At 38.5% G+C, this 22,857-nt stretch overlaps 1 protein-coding gene across 2 annotated transcripts in view; it reads right to left on the bottom strand.

Moving 5' to 3' along the window:
• Positions 1-22,857, bottom strand: part of TECR (trans-2,3-enoyl-CoA reductase) — a 58,658-nt gene that overhangs the window by 22,759 nt on the left and 13,042 nt on the right. The window contains exons 2-6 of one of the 2 annotated variants that reach the window (XM_063292546.1): positions 13,262-13,312; positions 3,381-3,432; positions 2,583-2,627; positions 2,059-2,162; positions 1,863-1,978 (exon numbers count right to left, since the gene is read on the bottom strand). In XM_063292546.1, the coding sequence (XP_063148616.1) occupies positions 1,863-1,978; positions 2,059-2,162; positions 2,583-2,627; positions 3,381-3,432; positions 13,262-13,312 (368 nt within the window). Of the gene's footprint in view, positions 1-1,862; positions 1,979-2,058; positions 2,163-2,582; positions 2,628-3,380; positions 3,433-13,261; positions 13,559-22,857 lie in introns of those variants that run through there. The other variant, XM_063292545.1, reaches the window with a different exon arrangement.

Here is a 22,857-nt window from a genome sequence, read left to right as displayed (position 1 = left end):
GCTGGACCATAAGGAAGGCTGAGAGAAGGAAGATCGATGCTTTTGAACTGTGGTGTTGGAGGAAACTTCTGAGAGTGCCTTGGACTGCAAGAAGATCAAACCAGTCCATCCTCCAGGAAATAAAGCCAGACTGCTCACTTGAGGGAATGATATAAAAGGCAAAAGTGAAATACTTTGGCCACACAATGAGAAGACAGGACACCCTGGAGAAGATGCTGATGCTAGGGAGAGTGGAAGGCAAAAGGAAGAGGGGCCGACCAAGGGCAAGATGGATGGATGATATTCTAGAGGTGATGGATTCGTCCCTGGGGGAGATGGGGGTGTTGACGACCAACAGGAAGCTCTGGCGTGGGCTGGTCCATGAAGTCATGAAGAGTCGGAAGCGACTAAACGAATCAAGAACAACAAGTTATAACTGTACTTTTATCTTCCTTTTTGATTTCTATCTTTTTCTTTTCTTCTTCTTTATATTAGTTTGTATTAGCTTTTATCTTCCTTTTTAAAACTTTTAATAAAATTATGCATAAAAAAGAAAGAGTATTGGGACTGGTGTTTTCCAACTTCTACGTAAATGTTCTGGGGTTAGGGATGAGCAGTGGTGGTCTTGTTTGCTGATGTTAACCAATTATTCAGAATGTTAAAAAGAATCTCTTAAAGCTAGGTGAATATACTTCAGAATACCAAATGTAGTTCAAGGTAAACAACTGTAAAATAATGTTGTCTCTCCCTAAAATCCAACCTTCATCTGTAAGCTAAAAAGGATCCGAGCTGACAGGGAGTGAAAAGGGAAAAGCTTTCTGAAACATGGTGGAGAGTTGATGAGCATGTCAACCCCGTGTTCTGCTGCTGAAAAAGGGAAAATACATGCTTGAAATCATTGGAAAGGGAACTGAACATAAAACGGTAAATATAATGATGCCCTTATACAAATTTATAATGAGACTACGCTCAAGAGTACTGTGCATAATTCTGGTCAACACATCTTAAAAATGATATTAAAGAATTAGAAACAATGCATAAAAGGACAATCAAAATCATTAGGGGACTGGATCAGTTCCCCTATGAGAAAAGACTACAGCAATTAGGGCTGTCACTTACAATGAAGGAAGGTAATGATAAAGATATATAAAATCATACATGGCATAGATATCATGGCCAGAGAGTAAATTATTTTTCTTCTTCTCTCACAATCTTAGAAGCTGAGGTTATTGAAACTAAGTGCAGGGAGATTCGGGACAGACAGAAGGAAGTTTTTCACACGTAAGTTGACATGTGGAATTTGCTTTCAGGAGCTCTGACAATGGGCAGCCCATCTGCATGATTTTAAACAGGATCTGGGCAGGTTTATGGAGGATCAGGGTATCAATGGTTACCAATAGAGATAGCATTTTATTACCACCTGAATCGTAGCAGTGCGCTTTAAATACTGATTATTGGAACATGTAAGTGGAAGGTGGCAGCTGCTCCCCTGTCTAAATTTGTGAGCTTCCAAATGCAACCAGCTGGCATTTTATTACACAGAATGCATAATAAAATGTCCCCCTGGTCTGATGGAGCAGACTCTTTTCATATCCTTGTATGATACTTCAATAATGCCAATAGCAAAAAAGAATTCAGTATTCAGACCAGTTCTTTTCTGCCAACTCAAGTATATCTAGAAATGTCAACTGTGATACAGGGAAGTTTTCCTTTAAAAGAGCAAAATATATGAAGAGAAATGTCTAGTCCAAGTAAGGAAGAAGAATGAATTATGGTTGAGGTTGCCCTTCCTTGGAGAAGATCTCAGTTCACTTAGTGGACAATATTCCAGTATAAATTAGATGTAAACAGCAAAATGCCTATTGTGGCCTGTAAATACTTACTGAACAACAGAATACTTGCTGGAGGTGAAGTCATATCTTGGGCCATAAATGAAGGGAACCCGGAAATAAAAGAGCAGGTAGATGAGCAGTGGCCCAGCATACTCTGTGAGGAATACCTGACAGAACAAAATCAGAATGAAGAAGGGCAAAAGGATTTCGCAGGGGAGTGTTTTCCTGAGAAATGAAATACACTCACAGTCACCCAGCTGATTTGTGCTCCTAAGTCCCGGAAATACAGTGTTGCTGTTGTCCCAACTGGTAAATTCTGAAGGATATCTTCATCCTTTAAAGACTTTCCCTCTAGAAGAAAGAGAAGTCACACTGAAACTCTGGGGGACTGGGAACCTTCACTTGAACATCAAACATCATAGCCGCTTATTGGTTACATGACAGAGAAGAAATTGTTAGCCTGGCATCCTGAAGGAGAAACATCTGCATGGTAACCTCCAAGATGAAGGATGTTTAGTTATCTTCTCACCTTATTCGTAAAATCAAACTATTAGCAATGGCCTCTTTGTGGATAAAGGATTCGTTCAAAGAGGCCCTTCCTGTGAATTCCTAAGGCACAAAATGTTCATATCGATTTTATTCTCTAATATGATCTGATTCAAGTAAGGCACTAGCCTATGTTTTGTTCTTTTCCTTATCTTCTTCCCAAAAACTGTTGTCCTAAAGGAGAGGAAACCAAGTATTAGGATATTTTATAATACACCAACTTACTGGGATCTAGTCGCAGGGACTGCCGGGCTGGATACCATTGAGGGTCTGAGAAAAGAAAAATAAAGTTGTAACAAGTCAGAAATCTGTTAAACCATTAGCACCATCTGTTGACAGCATTCAAGAGCAATCTAGAGATGTGAAGGCTGACAAAAAATTCTTTGCTCCAGAGTTTTAATGGGAAAGAGAAATTAAAAAACAGTGAAAAATTACTCATTCTGGATCAATGAGTAAAATTTCCAAATAGTGTCTTATAGTACGATCTATATAAAAGTCTACACATGACTAATAGGACTTATTTAGTAGTAGTTGGATATATGACTAATACTACAGCTATTATTATTTCTTTAAATGTTTTATACAAGTTTAGACAGATAACCTGCATGACCATATGGCAGCTGAAGCCCAACACTTCTGGACAGCACTAGAACATTGATGAAAACACATACAAATCTTAGATCCTCTCATCTGCTTCAGGTTCCTTTACCTTCTATAGCAAGTCAAAAAACAAGCCAGCATGAGAGGAAAAAATGCTTAATTTGAACAATTTTTCTACTTTCTCAAGTCCATAGAAGGAAAAAAAGGAAAATTCATAAGCTGAAGCCATTGATCTTTGAACAGTAATTCTAATCAAAGAAAAATAAGGTAGTTGTAGTTTCAAAGATGTAGTATTTAAGTGACATAGCAAAGGTGTTCAACAGCTGATTTTATTAATAAAGCAAGGTGTTCTGCACTATCAACATTGAAATCCATCACAAACAGATATGGTAAACAACAAAAGTGATGTTTTTCTATACATACGAGACTTAGTAAAGAGAGTCTTGATTTCGGCTACGGTAGCATTGGGCTCTACCTGAAAAGGAAACACACAAGAAGGATCAGAAAACCAAAGGACACTATTCTACATAGTCAAGTAGGACTGCATAAAAATAAGAGTCTCTTTTATGTGAGATAGGCTGCTATATAGAGATGATAAATAAATAAATAAATAAAAGACTTGTTTGATTCAAGCACTTTCTATCCTGACAAACAGGCAAGAACAACAAAAACACCCCAGACACAACAAGCACATATTTAAATTATGCCTAAACTGGAAATATACCACCAGCGAAACAACACCAGATGAGTCAATTAGAAAATAAAACAGCTGTGGTGAAACAACATGCTCCCCACACCCCAGAAACACTGACAGAGATAACAAACTAGGAATGTGCTTCTGTCACACACTCCTATATTCTTATCAGTCTAGTGGCTTGCAGGCAAGAACTTATTACATCTAGTAGGGTAGTGCAATATTTTGGATTCAGTCCAGGTGAAGTGCTTTGGAACATAAGAGAAGCATGTATGCAACAGCTGTCTATGCATCTGCATCTCTTTCTAGGGCTATTTGGCTGCTCCCCACCATGGTTACTTTAATGAGTTACAAACATCTGCCACATTCATGTTCCCACAAGTTTCAAAGCAAATCCAAAGCGCTGCATAGGCCTAGCCTCTGACCAAGAGTCATCTGTAGGCAGAGGTAATAACCCCTTTATGTTGTTCACAATCACTATTGTAAGAATGCAACATCAAGGGTTTATTTATTTATTTCTCAAATTTGTACTACTGCCCCCCTGCCCCCAAGGAGGGACTCTGAGAGATTTACAATAAGTTAATCAATTAAAACATTAAAACAATAATCATAATAGAACATGAAATATAATACAATACTATATAAAATTAAGAAGTAAAATAAAAGTCCAGATGGCTACAAAAGATCATAAATATGAGGGGAGCACTCTAAGGTGCTGGCCATCCCCAAGAATGACTCCCTCCCCCTCCCCATCCCAAGCACGTCGCTCAGCCAAGACTTCAGGGACTTCCTGAAGGTCAAAAGGGATGGAGCTTGCCTGATCTCCAGTAGCACGATGTTCCAGAGGGCGGGAGCCACTGCAGGGAAGGCTTGTTTCCTGGACCCCGCCAGATGGAATTCTCTTATAGGCGGGGTCCGCAACATGCCGTCTTTGCATGAACGAGAAGGATGTGGTTGGATGCTTTGTTCTCCCTTTCTTAGTAACCTTTGTTGCTATTATTTTGCACAGTCATTTTATATCTATTTTAACCCTTTTGCAGTAAGAAGGGAATGTAAGCTGGTTCTCTTCTACCTTGGAAGGCTATTTCTATAATCCAGAACAGGTTTGGATGAAATGAATCAATAGTCAAAGGATACTGAAACTGACTTATTAAAGCAACATCTTCACCTGGTGCTGACCAATTCTTGATCTTCCTTGCCCTTTTCTGCACCAGTTCTGCTGTTATTACAAGTTCTTTCATTTCAACTTCTATTTTATTCTAATCTACCTCCTTTATCCAAGCTGCATTCTTGTTGTATTTCTTTGGGTTGTTTCATAGCTGTGCCCAGAACTGCACTGTTTCTTCTTTGTCAGGTGTTAACTCGTTCATTGCAGTCTCTCCACTGATGGATTGGTAGAAACGTTTCTGATTCAACTGAAATTGGAGATTCTGCCTATAGTGAGCAATTCGACCTTTGTATCTGCTAATCTTCTTGGCTATGGCTGTTATTTGCTGCTTTATTATTTCCAGTGCTTCCTTGATCTTCCTTGTTTTCAGATAATATTTCTTGATCAGGCATTCTTTGGTGTTCTTGTTCTTCAGCTTCTTTTCTTTCATCTGTTCTAGCTTGCTTGCATCTGATCTTAGCATGCTGACTTTATTTTCCAACCTGAGCTTCCATTTGGTGGTGCACTGTTTGGCTTTTTTTTCTTGTTTGTTGATTTTGCATCCAAGATATTCAGTTATAACTGCAGCTATACTGTACATTAGTTGGTTTGTTTCCTGCAGTGAGCTGGTGCTTATATTTGATATTACAGTATTGGCATCTATTAATACTTGTCCTAGCTGTTTCTTTGACACAAGCTTCAATGCAGGCAACCTTATTCTGTTGCTTTTGTGCTGTTCTAGAAGCTCAGTTATTCTTTGTTTCAGTTCCTCTTGCTTTTTAGTTAGAGGGCTTTGTTCTTTCTGAAGAGAGGGCAGAGGAGAGGGTGCCTGGTTTGGGAATGAAAACGATTCAATAGCTATGCTGGTTTCCTCTACTGCGGACTCCCCCTGGTTTGCCTCTACAGTCTGAGTTACTTCTGGAAAGGCTTCAATTTCTTTGCCCTGGATAGACCTTTGCAATTCTTCCAATTCTACTTCTATGAATACATTATATTATTATTATTATTATATCCTGCATTTAATATATAAAAATATTTTGGTCAACTCGAGGTGGTGAACATATCTAATACTCCTGTTTATTTTCCCCCACAACATGTATATCCATATTAATATACTGATACATAGTTCATTAATTAATGCCAGTACATAATTATAGCAGTGTGATGAGTTCAAAGAAGAGACAAGAAGTTCTCAAAACAGTAAATGGTTCCTACTGTATATGAATTTTTCTTTGATGAAAAAGTACCAGCAGATATCAAAAAGGTGCCAAGGTGGGGTTAGCTAAACTTCAATGAACTGGTCAAGTCTTGTTGGAAGTTATAAAAATGTCTGGGAACTCTAATTCTTAGAAGCCATAACACAGAATGAATCTACCCTGTTTGATTCTTCTAGAATTCAACCCTAGATCCAAAAGGAAAGATATCCTTGGGAAGGTGAAGCTATCAATGGTCTTTTAGTGAACCACAAAAGTTGTAATTCTGCATTTGTTTTTATGTGTCTGAATCTCTGGATATCTGTCTGTCTGTCTGTCTCTCTATCTATCTGCACTAGCCAGTGAGACATAATTGGCAGCAGGATCAAAGACTAGGCACTAAAACAAATTGAAGAGTGAGAATGTTCATGGTTAATAGGGACTGAGAAAACCTCTGCATAAGCTAGACACTCTTCCAAAAAGTCTGAGAAAAGACAAATACATATTTTACCAGTAAAGGGCACTCTGAGAGCCAGTTTGGTGTTATGGTTAAGGCACCAGGCTAGAAACCAGGAGTCCATGAGTTCTAGTCCCATTTTAGGCACAAAGCCAGCTGGGCAACTTTGGGCTAGACACTCTCTCAGCCCTAGGAAGAAGGCAAGGGCAAACCACTTCTGAAAATGATGCCAAGAAAATTTTGCGCAGGGAATTTTCCAGGCAGTCACCAAAAGTCATCAAAGCCATGTGCACAAACAAATACAAAAGAGCACTATTAGAATGAGTACTTTACAGTGGGAAAGATGGTACAGGATTTGCTAGTCTCCAACTGAGAAAGTAGGGACATTACAATGGATGACATTATAAATGAAGTGGCAGGGCTGAGTATAACTGTTTGGTAATTACTGTTGCCACCACCTACCTTCCAGCGGGATGTCTTTACCTGGTATCATCTCCCCTAATCCTGGTATGTGAGAGAGATAGAACCCCTGCAACTTATGGACTTATTTCCAAGTTCAAAAGATAAAAATGAAATAATTTATATAGTGCCATTTTCTGGCTCTTATAACTTTAAGACATATGACTATGAAAGTCAGTCCCAATCTTCCTCTGGAAATAGATTGATCTCATCTGCAATAAATGAAATAACTTTACTGGAAAAAGAAAGAGAAAGAGAAAATGAAACAGCTTTTTAGCTTTAAGTAGTCACCGCTAAAAACATTCAGTGCCAGGAGACAAAATACAGAACTGATCCAAACAGACACCATCTGAAAAGGACTTCCCATAGAATACTATAAATTTAATATTCTTAACAAACACATAATGGTAGATTTGCTAATAATAAGGTAGCAACTCTGATATAAAAAGATACAAGTTCCACAAAAACACAACATTTATTGAGCATTTACAGTTCATCTTAGGAAGAAGAGATATCAGAGAGCATAAACCTTAAACAGCTATACACTATATGGCCAGTGAAATCAAAACAAAAAAAGCCAAATTAAAAAGAAGTGACAACTGATGCTACCACTTGTGTAATGGTACTATGAGTAGCCTTGGAAGAGATCCATCTTGTTGGGATAAAATAGTCCCTGTTTCTTCCTTGGAGGAGGAATTTCTGTGGAGGAGATGGCGGAAAATGCCAGAATAAAACCAAGAATGCTATTAACAACATACAAGGATTATCAAGTATTTTAAATATAGTTTTTGAAGTTATTAGAAGCACTGAAAAGTGTTGAATCAACAACAGAAGTAGATGAGCCTACTGTATGTTTGTTTTGACAGTAGCAGCTATGAGGGCTTACTTTCCTGAGCCCATGGGTTGGGAAGAAAGAGGTGCTTACACCCAAGGATTCCAGGGACCAAATGCAGAGTATCTGTTTACACTACAATTAGCATACAGACCAATGGGGGGGAGACAATTCAAGGGAGTCTGGGGAGAGAAATGGCTCTGTTATTGGGGCAATTGGTAGATGTGCAAAGTGATCTGCATAGCCAGTGTTTCTCCCTCTCCTCCCCCCACACCTCCAGTGGACAAAATGACACTTCATGGAAGCAGGAATTGCTAGAAGAAAGATATTTTATGGGGTTACTATGGACAGAGGGCCAAAGAGGAAATATATGGTTGGTATAGAGAGAAAGGAGAGGGAAAGCAGTTCCTGAAAATCTGGTGAAGACTCTACACTGTGTGCACAATTATTAGGCAAGTGAGTATTTTGACCATATCATCATTTTAATGCATATTTTCCACCTCCAAGCTGTATAAACCTGAATGCTTATTGGATATAAGCATATCAGGTGATGTGTATTTGTGTAATGAAGGAGGGTGTGGCCTAAGGAGATCAACAGCCTATATCAAGGTGTGCATAATTATTAGGCAGCTTCTTTTCCTCAGGCAAAATGGGCCAAAAAAGAGATTTAACTGACTCTGAAAAGTCAAAAACTGTAAAAAGTCTTTCAGAGGGATGCAACACTCTTGAAATTGCTAAGATATTGGGGCATGACCACAGAACCATCAAACATTTTGTTGCAAATAGTCAACAGGGTCGCAAGAAACGTGTTGAGAAAAAAAGATGCAAATTAACTTCCAAAGATTTGAGAAGAATCAAACGTGAAGCTACCAGGAGCCCATTATCCTCCAGTGCTGTCATATTCCAGAACTGCAACCTACCTGGAGTGCCCAGAAGTACAAGGTGTTCAGTGCTCAGAGACATGGCCAAGGTAAGGAAGGCTGAAACTTGACCACCACTGAACAAGACGCATAAGTTGAAACGGCAAGACTGGGCCAAGAAATAACTGAAGACAGATTTTTCAAAGGTTTTATGGACTGATGAGAGTGACTCTTGATGGACCAGATGGATGGGCCCGTGGCTGGATCAGTAACAGGCACAGAGCCCCACTCCGACTCAGACGCCAGCAAGGTGGAGGTGGGGTACTAGTATGGGCTGGTATTATTAAAGATGAGCTAGTTGGACCTTTTCTGGTTGAAGATGGACTCAAAATCAACTCCCAAACCTACTGCCAGTTTTTAGAAAACACTTTCTTCAAGCAGTGGTACAGGAAAAAGCCTGCATCTTTCAAGAAGACCATGATGTTTCTGCAGGACAATGCTCCATGGCATGCATCGAAGTACTCCTCTGCGTGGCTAGCCAGTAAAGGCCTCAAAGATGAAAGAATAATGACATGGCCCCCTTCCTCACCTGACCTAAACCCTATTGAGAACTTGTGGGCCCTTCTCAAACGGGAGATTTACGGTGAAGGAAAACAGTACACCTCTCTGAACAGTGTCTGGGAGGCTGTGCTTGCTGCTGCACAAAAAGTTGATCATCAACAGATCAAGAAACTGACAGACTCCATGAATGGAAGGCTTACGACTGTTACTGCAAAGAAGGGTGGCTATATTGGTCACTGATTTTTTGTTTGAAATGTCAGAAATGTTTATTTGTAAATTTTGAGTTGTTTATTATTCTCACTTTAACAGATGAAAATAAACAAGTGAGATGGGGGAATTTTCATTTTTCATTTAGTTGCATAATAATTCTGCACACTAATAGTTGCCCAATAATTGTGCACACATAGATATGCTCCTAAGAAAGCCAAAACCTCACTTTTACTTTCTTAAATATTCAGGTTTGAGGTTTATTAACATTTTGGATTGACCGAGAGCACTGTAGTTGTTCAATAATGAAATTCATCCCCAAAAATACAACTTGCCTAATAATTGTGCACACAGTGTATACACTTCCTGCTCCTCCTTCCTGCCAGAAGGGGCAGGAAAGATCTTTCTTTATGTTATTGGGGAAATATTAGTACTAGGGAAAACAGCAATTCTTTATCAGATTTTCAGGTTGAAGTGGCTAGGTTACATGGCACAGAAGCCATATGAAGTATTAAACCGATTTTGTATGTCACAGAAGCATGAAGGACTGTTTATGTATGTGAATGCTACGTAAGTGAATATATGCAAAGGTGGAAAAAAGTTAGCAATTTTAAACTCTTGGTTTTCATCCATGTGGAGCAGGTGGAAGAGAAGCAGAATTTGCAGAAGGAACATGGTATGTTGAAGATGGAATATGGGAAAAGGGAGAGGAAAAAAAGGGAGAATGGCAGACAAACCTAAGGAACAGTTGGTGCCTTTATTAATTTGAAGAAGAATATTAGGAGGGTTTAATTTCTTTTCACATTCATTCCAAAGCCACCAAAAATAATCCATATTTCTTTCAAGTAACCAAGCAATGATAGAAAAAAATATTGAAAAAGAATGAAAAATAGGTAAAAGCCCTCTGATTCAAACTTTTAATATCAGAACTATGAATACTTTGGGTGCAAAGCATTCATAGTTTTTTTGCAGTGCAAAAAACCCACAAAAAATGAAATAGGAAAATTAACACCATAACCTATTGGTACAATGATTGTGAAAAAGAATGTGGTAGTATGGGCATCAGAAACATTTTTAACTGCACACTGGAAAAGATTTCTTAAATGGATCATCTTCCTTTTAAATATATCTTTTCTGGGGGGAAATGTCCCATAAAGTAATGAACAATTAGCTAAATAAGAAATTTTGTGCAGTTCTCATAGAACAGGTACTGTCTATAATTGTGAACAGACTGTCTGTCTGTCTGTCCATCCGTCCGTCCATCCATCCATCCATTCATTCTGCCTGACTCCAATATGAAAGCCCAACAACAGGAGTGGAAGACAAAATAAACAATGTAATCAAAAGGAGTTTATTTTATTAATGGGAGAAGGTATTATTATAAATAGGCAGAAAGCAAATAACTGGGCTTGAGTGCATTCCTTTGCAAAGGAAGGTATTCAGCTGGAGAGGTAGAATTATGGGTTATTAAACAAGTCTTTTTATATTTAGAGGAAATGAGTACACAGATTTGTAAATTTTTTTTACATAGTATTTTCACTGTGTAATTTGAATGCCATGTTTGAAACCTTAAAACAGTATGTTATTTTTTAGATATTTGCACTAAATAAAATACACCTGTATTATAATTTTAATAGATATATCTAACATCAGCGGATGGGGAGTATGCTTTGTTTGTATTGCATGGATCCTGTCTTGGAAACTGCACTGATAGCTGTTGGAAGTGTATTATTTTTCACATTGTTACGTATTGATAAAATTGTTCTACAGCAGGGGAAGATGAGTAGAAATTCCTCAATCTCTTCTTAAAATATGTTCATGTTTTTAAAGAGGACATTGAGGAGTTGATGGCATACATACCTGGGGTGTGTATGGCTGCTGCTTACTGATGTTTTTCTGTTATTATTGAGTTGAAAGTATTTTGAAAATATGCATATATTCATCTTTTTTCTCTATGGCTGATTGCTACATACCTTTTGTAAGCTCCTTATATTTGCTTAATTAAAGTGACTTAAAAACACTTGTAATAAATTAATAAATAAATAAAATGGGTACAAGAATGTTGTGCTGAAATTCTGTCTTTTTATAGTTTTTACCCATTACCTATGCATAGCAACCACACATTCACACCCAAGAAACGGGTTATCTTCTTGGTTTGTGTTGCCAAACTACAAAATGGTAAAGTAACTTCAATGTACAGATAAGGAAGACAGTAGCACTTTAGTAAAGAAATCAGTTACTGGGACATACAGTGAGACTAGGGTCCAACTGCCATACATGCCATACAACAATGTGGAAGAAACTATGATTGTGCTTTGCTGATCACTATCACCATTTGGATGTTACTTTAGTCTCATCTCTATATTTAGTCTTCTTGCTTCCTCAACAGTCAGTGCGGGAGTCTCATTTGTCTGAAAGGATTAACAATGCCCATGGGAATCAAAATGGAAAAGGGCACCATGCTATTACCATCCAGTGCTGATACAAAACTGAACTGCCATGGCTAGTAAATCTTTGGGCCAAAGAAAGAACAAGCAAATTTCCCTGTTTGGTGCTCCCATCCTCCAAATCTGTATTTTTATCATTGTTCTCTCTCCTTCCCTGTAAAGCATGTTTCCTACCTCCCCAGTTCATCCCATCCAAAAGAATATACATCCCAGAAAAAATACCTCTCTGATCCACTTTGGGCAGAAAAAGGACAATGCAAATATACAGAGCCATTTGTAACTAAGGTGCAACCATATTAAGGGTTCAAAATCCTCCCCTAAATCAGATTGGCTAACACTTCTGGATGGGATTTGTCATTCTTTGCAATGACAAATTCCACCCAGTAGGCTTGTGCCTGAAAAGTTTACCTGCCTTACAGATACTTTTGGCACCGTCTTCTTTGAGTAAATTCTTTGAGCCAAAATGCACCAATAGCTATTTCATACAGGAGTTCCTGGAGTCATGAATCATTAAGGATTGAAAAATTGGCCAATAGGAAGTTTTCTGTGTATTGTACCTTTTAAACAAAATATCTGAAGTCCAGCTCATTTGTGTTTGCTCAAGCCAATCAGATACATGTCTAAACAATCACAGCATTTTGTTTATCTCAAACCAAAAAACCTTCCATATTTTGGGTGTTCCAATGCACCCAAATTCTGAAGGTATGTGTAGCTGCAGTGACAGAAGTGCAGAGCCAGAAGAATTCTTTGTTCTGGGATATTAAAGATTAAGTCAGTAATAGTGCAATTATGATGTAAGAATGGATCTGTGATTTAAGATAACAAACTGTCCTGAATAATTTAAAGCCCTGTCTTCCATTTACAGTACAAATCCATCTCCCTGCAGTTAGGGTTCATGCCTTTGTTCCTTACTTAAGATCTGCATACAGAAGTGTCATACCAGGTCTTTCCTTACAAACTCTACTGGTGGCCATATCTTATGCTTATTGTACTCATGATTCTAGAGCTGTTCTATAAGGGCCTTTGACATCAAACATAGTCTACAAGATGATTAAGACATTCAAATCAGAGACAGATGGAGCATGGAGTTAAACTGCGCACCACACAACTGCAAAGCAAATATATGTGGTGTAATAATTTTGAAACATGCATATTTGCATTTTGATAGCAAAGGAAACATTGATAGATTATGCAATTGACTATAATTTCCTGCGCATGAGGATCTCACATGTCACCCTGTTGCCAGGATTGCTAACTGCAAGTTCTGCCTTCATGTACATTTCACTCAGGTTTTGATCTATGGCAGATTTTAGTAAGTAACTTCTTTTAACTTTTTAGTATGAAAGTGCAATGCTATATTTTTTAAGGCTAAGATAATTATAAAGCTCTGCAATGACAAAAAGCTAACTCCAACTTTACATCCCTCTTCCCAGATTAGGACCCTTACCTTATCCAGGAAGCACAGCTTTTCCCGGGTCTTGGCATCTAGGATCTCCACCTCAAAAAAAAGAACACCCCTTTTAGATTTCTTAGGAGGAAGATGTGGCCTTAAATCATTGAAATTTCTTTGAAGGGGAGGACATCCCTCTACAGGCAGCAAATTCCCATCCATGCCTCTTCACAAAGCAGCAAATTCCCAAAGGGTATGCTCAGTCTTGATCACAATTAGCTTCCTTCCCTATGATCAAGATTTAGATATGGATCATTCCTGATCTGTGTGAAAGCTTGTGTCTCAAAAAACAGCTCCTGTTGAGATTAAGACTCAAGGCTCAGCCCTTCAAGCAATTCAGCTCAAGAAATAGAGGGGCTTCCCTTCTAGTCTGTTCTGTAGGTTGTGTTCCAAGGCGTAAGTCGATAGCACGGGTAGCTGAACCACTACCCTTCTCAGCTAAATATAAAACTGAGCCCAGCAAAAAACTTCTTGCAAGCAGCCTCCTGGCCTGTCAAGCCATACCAGAGAATTTTAAAGCCTTTTCCTTCATTCTGGGTCAAAGAGACCATGGCAACCCATTCATGTTCTGATTTCACAAGCCATCTTTCTGGGAGGAAAAGGTATTCAAGAAATTCTCCCTTCAACTGCTCATTAATGCAGGGAGTCTGCTTGGCAAAACTAATAGTTTCTAGGATCTTATCCAGCTCTCTACTGACATTAGAGCCTAGAATTCTTTCCTGCCCATACAGGGAGACCAGGAGTTCCTGTTGTGGTAAAACAACACAAAAGTATGGAAATCCAAGCAACAACAATGCCTAGGTATTGCTATGAGGAGGAAAAAAAGGAAGTGTATCATGCTAGGTCACATTACTCCGTTGCTACGGCATATGGAGCTGCTTTTGAATTAACTGGAAATTTCAACTGATACAAAAGATGGCTGCCAAGATGCAGTCAGATACAAGGCAGTCAGCTTGTGTAACTTAATTCTATAGTGGCTTTATATATTAGTGATCTGTTTCTGGGCTCAGTTTATGTACTGACACTGTCTTAAAAGTCCTTAATGGTGTAAGGAATATAAAAGAAATCTAACACAGATTATGTCTCCATAATTTTTTTGTGTGTCAGAAGCACCTACCAAGGTGCTTCTGTATTGGAAGGATTTGCCGGTGACATCACTGTTGCCCAGGGGATGCCCGAGGGGGCTCCTTTCATGTCTCTGTTATTTTCCCACCAAAGTGGTACCTATTTATCTACTTGCATTTGCAGGCTTTCAAACTGCTAGGTTAGCAGGAGCTGGGACAAGTTGACGGGAGCTCACTCCATCACGCAGCTCGCGCTCTTGGGTTTTGAACTGCCGAGCTGCTGACCTTAATGGTCCTCTGACTCGGTGTCTTAACCACTGAGCCACCACGGCCCCTATTTCTCCATAATGAAATAGCCTAATTCTCCACAATTATCTATTGCAATACGATATATGATAACATCTGTCATGAGTACTGATGGCGAGCAGGAGGGGGCCTCTATCCAGGGGGGGAAAACGCATGCGTAGTACTGAGGAATTAAGCAGCCATTCAAAGAGACACAGATCAGACCCGCCTTAACTTTTGGGGTTTATCTGTCTGGGTTTTTCCCATGCTTCTTCAGTTTGTTAGGATTTTCTGTCCTATGTAGCAGCAATAAACACTAGAGACCTACTCCTCGTCTCAGCATGATTCCTGACTGTTAGGACAACATCCATACAACTTGAATTATTTCTTAGCTCAGAAACTGTACAGAAAAAAGCAAGCTTGGCTGGAACTTGTTTACAATAATTACAGACTGTTTGCTTTTTAAGAATAATTTGTAGAATGATTGACAGAATGGACTGAAATTTGAACACTTAAACCAGTTCACACTACTTATATAGAACCAAATAACATAAAGGTTTTTTACTTACCTAGTTTCTAGTAACAATTTCAGTGTTTCTACTTAACCTCGGAACTCAACCTCTGAAATCAGGTTATCATAGTTAGGGATTTTTTCTGTCAGTTTTAAGATTGCGCAATGCTCTCTCTAGAAAAATCTGTTGAACTCCTTTGTAATATACTTTTAATCATACTTTGAGAATATTCTATTTCAAAAAGTTTTTCAATATTTAATTTGTACTTTGCAATTGTTTTTAATGACTATCATCCATAAACTGCTGTGAGAATGGGGACACTAACTTAAGCAGATTTAAAAATAATAAAAGGGCTAAAATCTATATTCTTATTTCTTTGTATAAACACAGTGCAACAGAATTATAGGCCGTTCCCAATTCCTTTGCAAAAGAGGTGACAGAGGATTCTTAAAATGAGGTTATATAGTTATATAGTATATGTTCATACAGAATGCCAAGTCACAATTATTAAAATATATATGCTGATTATTCTTTTTAGCAAGTACTTTGTTAGGTTGTAGGCAAAAATTAAAGAATCTACCAGCCTAAACACACAGGTAGTCCTCACTTACTGACTGCAGTTGGGACCAGCAACTCCGTCACTGAGTGATGCGGTCATAAAGTTAAGCATCATATGACCATGACCGGCTTACAGCATCAGAATCACCCATGATCATTAAGTGTGATGTCACATGACCGCAACTTGTGACTTCCTGCTGGCTTCCACACTGACTTTGCTTGCTGGAAGCCAGCTGTGAAAATCGCAAATGGCAATCATGTGACTGGCCGGTTGCAGACTTCTGGTGGGAATATGGAGGACTGAGCAGCTGTGCCTGCAAGCTCCGTGTGCAGAACTGGCATTGTGACAGTTTTCCAGGCTCAGGCTGGTTTTTCCTGTAGCCCAGAGCTTTTTTCCAGATTAAGGAAAAAGCTTGGAATCAACCCATTCATCTTCTGGACAGCGAGTTGCAGCTCGAGATCGTGGACAGCATGCGCAATCGACAGGTAAGATTCACAGGGAGGCTGGGATTTTCCAAGCCATGCTGCAGCCCTTAAAGGGACAGTAAATCCAGCCACCCCATTTCTAAAACACTCTTTTTTTAAAAAAAGTTTTGTGCCCTAAGAGAGGCTTAAGAAGCAGAATCTCTTGGTGCTTATCGTTATTTCTGGATTAAATTTTTAAAATTTTATAAAGTTTTGGCTTGTTTTCCCATTTAAAGTTTAAGGAGGACTGAAAATATAAATTGCCTTCCCATTACTATTTTTGTACTGAATTTGAAGGATAGAATATTTTCCTACATGTTGGATCTGTCGTTTTAAATCTTCAGTTTTCTGTTCCCTGGGTTCTGCTTGTTAGTACATAGTCTCCTGTTTCAATTTCATTTGGAAGTTTTGTACTAACTGATTAACTCCTATCTACCCTAGCCAAGTATCTAGGGGGCACCATAATCTACTGCCTGAAACATGGAAGATTTCAAAGAGGATTTTTCAGAGTTCCGTTGTGAGCGTAAGCAGTCCTTCAAAGAGATCCTTTCAGAGTGCTGTCAAGCTATTCTGCAAAATATTCAGGACATTGGGGAAGAGATTATTTCTAAAGTGTGTCATCTGGCTGAAGATGTTATGGAGGAAGGTGAAGATTTTGGCAAAGACGGAGATGTTCCTGCTGTCAGTGAGATTAAAGTAATGCCAGGTGATGATTACATGTTTATCTGAAGGGGTTAAAGCGACAGCCTGAGCTGCAGATTAGAGTTGTTTTTCTGGGGAAATGTTATGGCTTTATGAGGGACTGTTATGGGAAAGAAGAGAATGTGTTTCGTGGGAGTTTTTTTGCTGAGAAGTCTGAGTTTTTAAGGGGGCAGGTGGGCTGTTTCATTTTTGTAAGAAAAATGCCTTATGTGTAATAGGGAGATATAAAAATGCCCTGGTATATTTCGAAGTTGGGAAAAAAAATTAAGAATGTGTAACTGGATTGATAATGAGGCTATTATGATTTCATTTCTTTTTAACGACTTGGATTAAGGTTCACTGGAGTTTTTTTAAGATTTGATTGATTTGTAAGATTTATAAGGTATCTATAAGAAGTAATAATAATTCTTTGTTTTTTTCAGTTTAATAGGGTTAAGGCTGTTGTAATACTATTAATTATAAAAGCAAACAATTTGTATGTTTTTATAATTTGATTTTTATTATAGTGGACAGTAATATATAGAATAGTGGTAGGAAGGAAATAATTAAATGGATGTCTTATGGGGGAGGGAAGTTGATTTAGAAATTTATACATATATATATATACACACACAGAGTATATATATTTCTTTTTTATATAAGGGGAAGGAGCAATTGCATTAGTGATTTGCATATGTGCTAATGGAAGTATTTACAGAAATAAAGTGATCTTGGTTTGATACAGAGTAAGGGATGGATTATGGAAATCGCTGTATATTCTTGCTGTTGAAAGTCAGAAGTCACCTCTGTATGTAATCTTTAAAATTCTTTTTTCTTGTGTTTCACACTTTTTAAGGTTTTTTTGTATTTTTTTTGCTTTTTTGTAGTTTTGATCTTTGTTTCAAACTTAATAAAATTCTTTAAAAAAATAAAATGCTGGCTTGTTGCCAAGCCCCCAAATTGCAATTATGTGACTGTGGGGATGCTGCATCAGTCACAACTTTGAGGACCAGTCATACATTTTTTTCAGTGCCATCATAACTTTGAATGGTCACTGAATGAGCAATGGGTAAGCGAGGACTACCTGTAGTTTAACCCAGGAAATTAAAAGTCCACAGTTGGATTCCTTTCTACTTTGTTATGATTTTCATCCTTAGCCACTTTAGTTATATGAAACCTCCATGTTCAGAGTCTATATACTGCTAAATGTCTGATGGTAAGGACATAATGTGGGGGAGTGCTCCTATCTATACAATGTAATAGATTTCTCATACAGATATGGGAGACTGCTGTTATGAACTGGATTGATCCTTAGTTTAATTGTTCAGAATTCTTTATATCAGCTTTCCTATAAATGCCTAAAGTGAATAACTTAAACTTGAGTGTGTTGTAATAGTTAAACTTGGTCTATAAGATCCTGTTCCTATAAAATTGTCTGGGCAACAGTGAACTTCGCCTTTTCAGCCTGTCTACTGGAAAAAAAATATTGTAAGGAAACGTGGGGATAAATCTCCACAGATGCTGGCCAAGAGCTCTTTTGTGTGATAATTAAAAACAAATAACTCATTTTACAATATTAAAATAGTCATCCAAGTGAAACAGTATTCATACAAAAGGAGTTTTCGTCTATTACTAAAGAAATCTCTGCCTTCCTTTAGCTTGGGGAAATAAGTAGGAATATACTTCACAAATGGAGAGCAAACAACTGCATGAGAGACTATTTAAAGAGAAATTAAGACCCATGTTACAAAACATACATGCATTTGAACTCGCTTTTCTTAAGTATAATTAAGCAAGATGCCTGACTACCTACCTTACAGTTATTTGCATATTCCTTATTTTTAGTTTTAATATTTTTAATCATTGTAATGTATTAATTTCTTATTTAATTGTACTACCACTGCATTATTATTATTCTACTATTTATTATATTTTGGTTGTTACATTTCACCATAAAAATAAAATACAAAAACAAACTAAGATGTACAATTATTTGTTTTTATTTATTTATTTAATATCCCGCTTTTATTATTTTTATAAATAACTCAAGGAGTAATACTCCTTCCTCCTCCTATCTGCCCCACAACAGCAGCCCTGTGAGGTGGGTTGGACTGAGAGAGAGAGACTGGCCCAAGGTCACCCAGCCGGCTTTCATGCCTAAGGCGGGACTAGAACTCACAGACTCCTGATTTCTAGCCCAGCACCTTAACCACTAGACCAAACAATTAATGTTTTAAGGGAGTTTTGATTTTCAAGGCAGGTTCTCTGAATGCAAGAAAATTAAAAGGAAGAAGGAGAAGAAATTAGTTTTACTGGTGTTTCACTGAGCATAGCCTGAAAAGTTATAAGTCAGCCTGGCAAATAAAATCCTAATTTCATTTAAGTCAGGATTTATTATTTCTTTATGCAATTTATCTACTGCCTCAATTTCAATAGACTTTAAGTGGTGTGTAAATATTATTGGTAGAAACAATAACATTGATGATGATGATGATGATGATGATGATGATGATGATGATAGAAGTAAAACAATTCTGGGGCTGATGGCTCAGCAATCAATACCCAAAGGCCTTCTAGAAAAGCCAGCTTCTGGAAGGCCATGAGAGTCAAGGCAAGCAGGGGATAAAATGCTTCATTTGTTTTAAAAACTGTTTTATAAACAGAAGGGGAGTCCCCAAACAGAATGCCCACTATCAGCCCCCTTCTGTTGTACCTCATGGAAGAAGGGGATCCTCAGCAGGCACTGTAATGATTGCCCTAGCCCCAAATACTCAGACTCACAAGAGGATGCTAAATGAAATCTGATTTATTAGAGGACTAAAGACAAATACAGAGAAAGCTGAGAATGAGCAAAAGCGCGCCAAATACAAACTTAAACCCTTGCTTCAAACGTATCCCGCCTCCCTCGTAACAGCCCCGCCCGGCACAGGTGCTAGCAATCGTCAGAGTTGCTAGCCTGGGAAAGTAACCTTGAGCGCAATAGATAACACAAATACATTCCAAAGCAAAGCCAAAAGATAATTGTTCCCATCCTCCCTAGACAAATGAAACACGCATCCAATTAATGACATGCGAAACGTTACGATGCATCAAATACATTGAAACGGCGCACATGACAGGCACTCTCTGATGATCCAAATCATGTCAGTAGAGTCTATTTAGGAAGACAGACTTAGATACTCACCTCCTGAGCCATATAGGATTTTAATAGTAGTAACCAGTGCCTTGACTTGTACTCAGAAACACACTGACAGGCAATGCAATTCCCAAAGAAGAGGTATAATATGGCAACAGCAAGACCTATGGGTATCCATGCGGACTGCTGAATTTTGCATCAGCTGAAGTTTCCAGGTGGTTTTCAAGAGCAGCCTCGTGTATAGTGAGTTACAGTAATGAGACGAGAGATGACCTGGGCATGAGTGATCATCCTCAGTATATCCTGTTCTAGCTTCCATCTGTTCTTCCAACCATGAGTCCAGGAGGATGCCCAGGCTGTGGGTCCTGTACTTTCTAAGGGAACACCCCCACCCCCTACATCAAGAATCAAAGTTGATATCACTCTGGAGTTGATACCACTCTAGGCTTCTGTTTCTCCACATTCAGACCCTGATAGCCACCAAGGACTGGTTCAAAACTTTTACTATATCTCCCATTTTGCCTAGGGTAGAGTTAGATAACATGATGTCAACAGTATATCAAGGATACTTCATTCCAAGCCAGCATATGACTATTCCAAGTGGCTTCACAGTGTAGACAGTAAGGAAGATGACCTTGATGGAGATATATAGAGCCAGTTTGGTCTAGTGGTTAAGGTGCTGGGCTAGAAACCAGGAGACTGTGAGTTCTAGGCCTTCCTTAGGCATGAAAGCAGACTGGGTGACTTTGGGCCAGTCGATGTCATGAGTAAGGATGGCGAGCAGGGGGCTCCCATCCAGACTGTCAAGCGCATGCATAGCACTGAGGAATTGGTCAGCCATTCAAAGAGACACAGATCAGGACCGCCTTAACCTTTGGGGTTTATATGTCTGGGTTTTCCCACGCTTCTTCAGTTTGTTAGGATTCCTGTTATGTACTAGCAATAAACATTAGAGACCAGTTCCTTGTCTCAGCGTGTTTCCTGGCTGTTAGGACAGTCTCTCTTAGCCCAACTCACCTCACAGGGTTGTTGTTGTGGGGAAAATAGGAGGAGGAAGGAGTATTAGGTATGTTTGCTGCTTTGAGTTGACAAAATATATATTTAAAAGGTCAGACAAAAATCTAATAATAATAATAATATGCAAAAGCTGTTGCCTAAGTGGTAATGCCTTTTTCATTCCAAAACATCCAGATAACATTCAGAAGCAGCTCAGACAAATACCTCCCTAATTGAAGGAGGAAGAGAGCCAGTTTGGTGTAGTAGTTAAGGCATCAGCCTAGAAACGAGGAGACTGTGAGTTCTAGTTCTGCCTTAGGCACAAAGCCAGCTGGGTGATCTTGGGCCAGTCACTTTCTCTCAGCCCTAGGAAGGAGGCAAGGGCAAACCACTGCCAAAAAACCTTGCCAAGGAAGCTGCAGGGACCTGTCCAGGCAGTCTCCAAGAATCGGACACAACTGAACAGATAAAAAAAATAGGAGGAAGAGGAGGAATCCTAAGATTCTATTATTATAGCCAATCTCAATAAAAGTAGTTTTAGCCTTCCTGCGGAGTTGATTTCATGATCTGGTCTACCTAGTGGGGCTGATAATATAGATGTTAAATAGGATGGGGAAAGGGATCAAGTCCTAAAGCACACCATTAGCAGAGTTCCCATAAGGCCAACCTCTCCCCCATCTGCTGCCACCAATTGGTCCTATCCACCTAGAAGCAGCAGAACCACTCTGATATGATGCCTCTATTTTCCAATCCTGATAGGCATCCTAAAAGTATACTATGGCCAACTATATCAAAAGCCACTGAGACATCTAGGAGGACAAAGATGGTCATGCTTTCTCCCTCCAAGTCCTGCCATAAGTCAGTCAATAGTGTTGAATACAGTACCATAACTGGATCCATCTCCCAGTCCTTTCTCTGGCCACTTTAACCAGCCAGTTCCACAAGTGGCAGAGTTTAAGATCACAGAGAACAAATATAATTGTTTCTTTGAAATTAAATTATGTTATCAGTCAATACAAAGGAAGAACAATTATGATATTCTAAAAGGCTTTTTGTGAACCAAGAAATTCAGTCCAAATAAAAATAAATACAAGATTGTAAAAGTGATCTTGGACATTTTTGACATATGATGGTGTCTATAAGCATGCACCACCGTATGTCGAAAAATGTCCAAGATCACTCACATGATCTCTGGAAACCTGGTATGACTGAAAGCTGTGGACATGCTGGTACCAATGAGGGATTTAACCTTTTTATAGCAAGCTCATTAAGTCATATTATGTTTCTTCTAAAAGTGAAAAGATCTGATAAAACACTGAAATTTTTTTTAAAAGGGGGGACAAGTTTAATATTAAAATAAGGCCAACATGGGCCTTATTATCATCCCCTGTTCAAACAAAATTGATATTCTGTTTAATTACAAAATACCAAATTCCAATAGCTCACTAAGATTTCTTTCTTGTTTTCTTATTTTATTTCAGCTCCTAGTTTGTTCCAGTGAATGAAGTAACAGGATTAAGGCAAACCATCTTTTGCTCTGTTAAGATATCTAGAGAGGGGACAAGCAAAAGTGTAAGCATGCAAGAGTCATTATTTTCAGACAGTTTTAGCCCAATGAACAACAAATCCTTTGCAAATCAGCTGTCATCTTGCTGTTCATCAAACTGGAAGTGCAATAATTAGGCCTCAAATGTTAGCAGTCTCTTGATATTCTATGCTTTCAGAACAAGGTTACTAATAATGACAGGATCTTGAACTAGATAAATTATACTATTATATTTAATACTACAAAGCTTTTCTTATGTTAAACAAATGTAGTAATCTCTCCTTCCAAAAGACACAAGCATAATCTCCTTCTTTTCTCATTTATATAAGAGCTTATAGGCTCTATGAAAT

This window comes from Candoia aspera, chromosome 2, assembly GCF_035149785.1.
Source record: "Candoia aspera isolate rCanAsp1 chromosome 2, rCanAsp1.hap2, whole genome shotgun sequence".
Classification (NCBI taxonomy): domain Eukaryota; kingdom Metazoa; phylum Chordata; class Lepidosauria; order Squamata; family Boidae; genus Candoia; species Candoia aspera.
The sequence above is the reverse complement of the archived record's forward strand: the minus strand, read 5'-3'. Positions and strand labels throughout refer to the sequence as shown.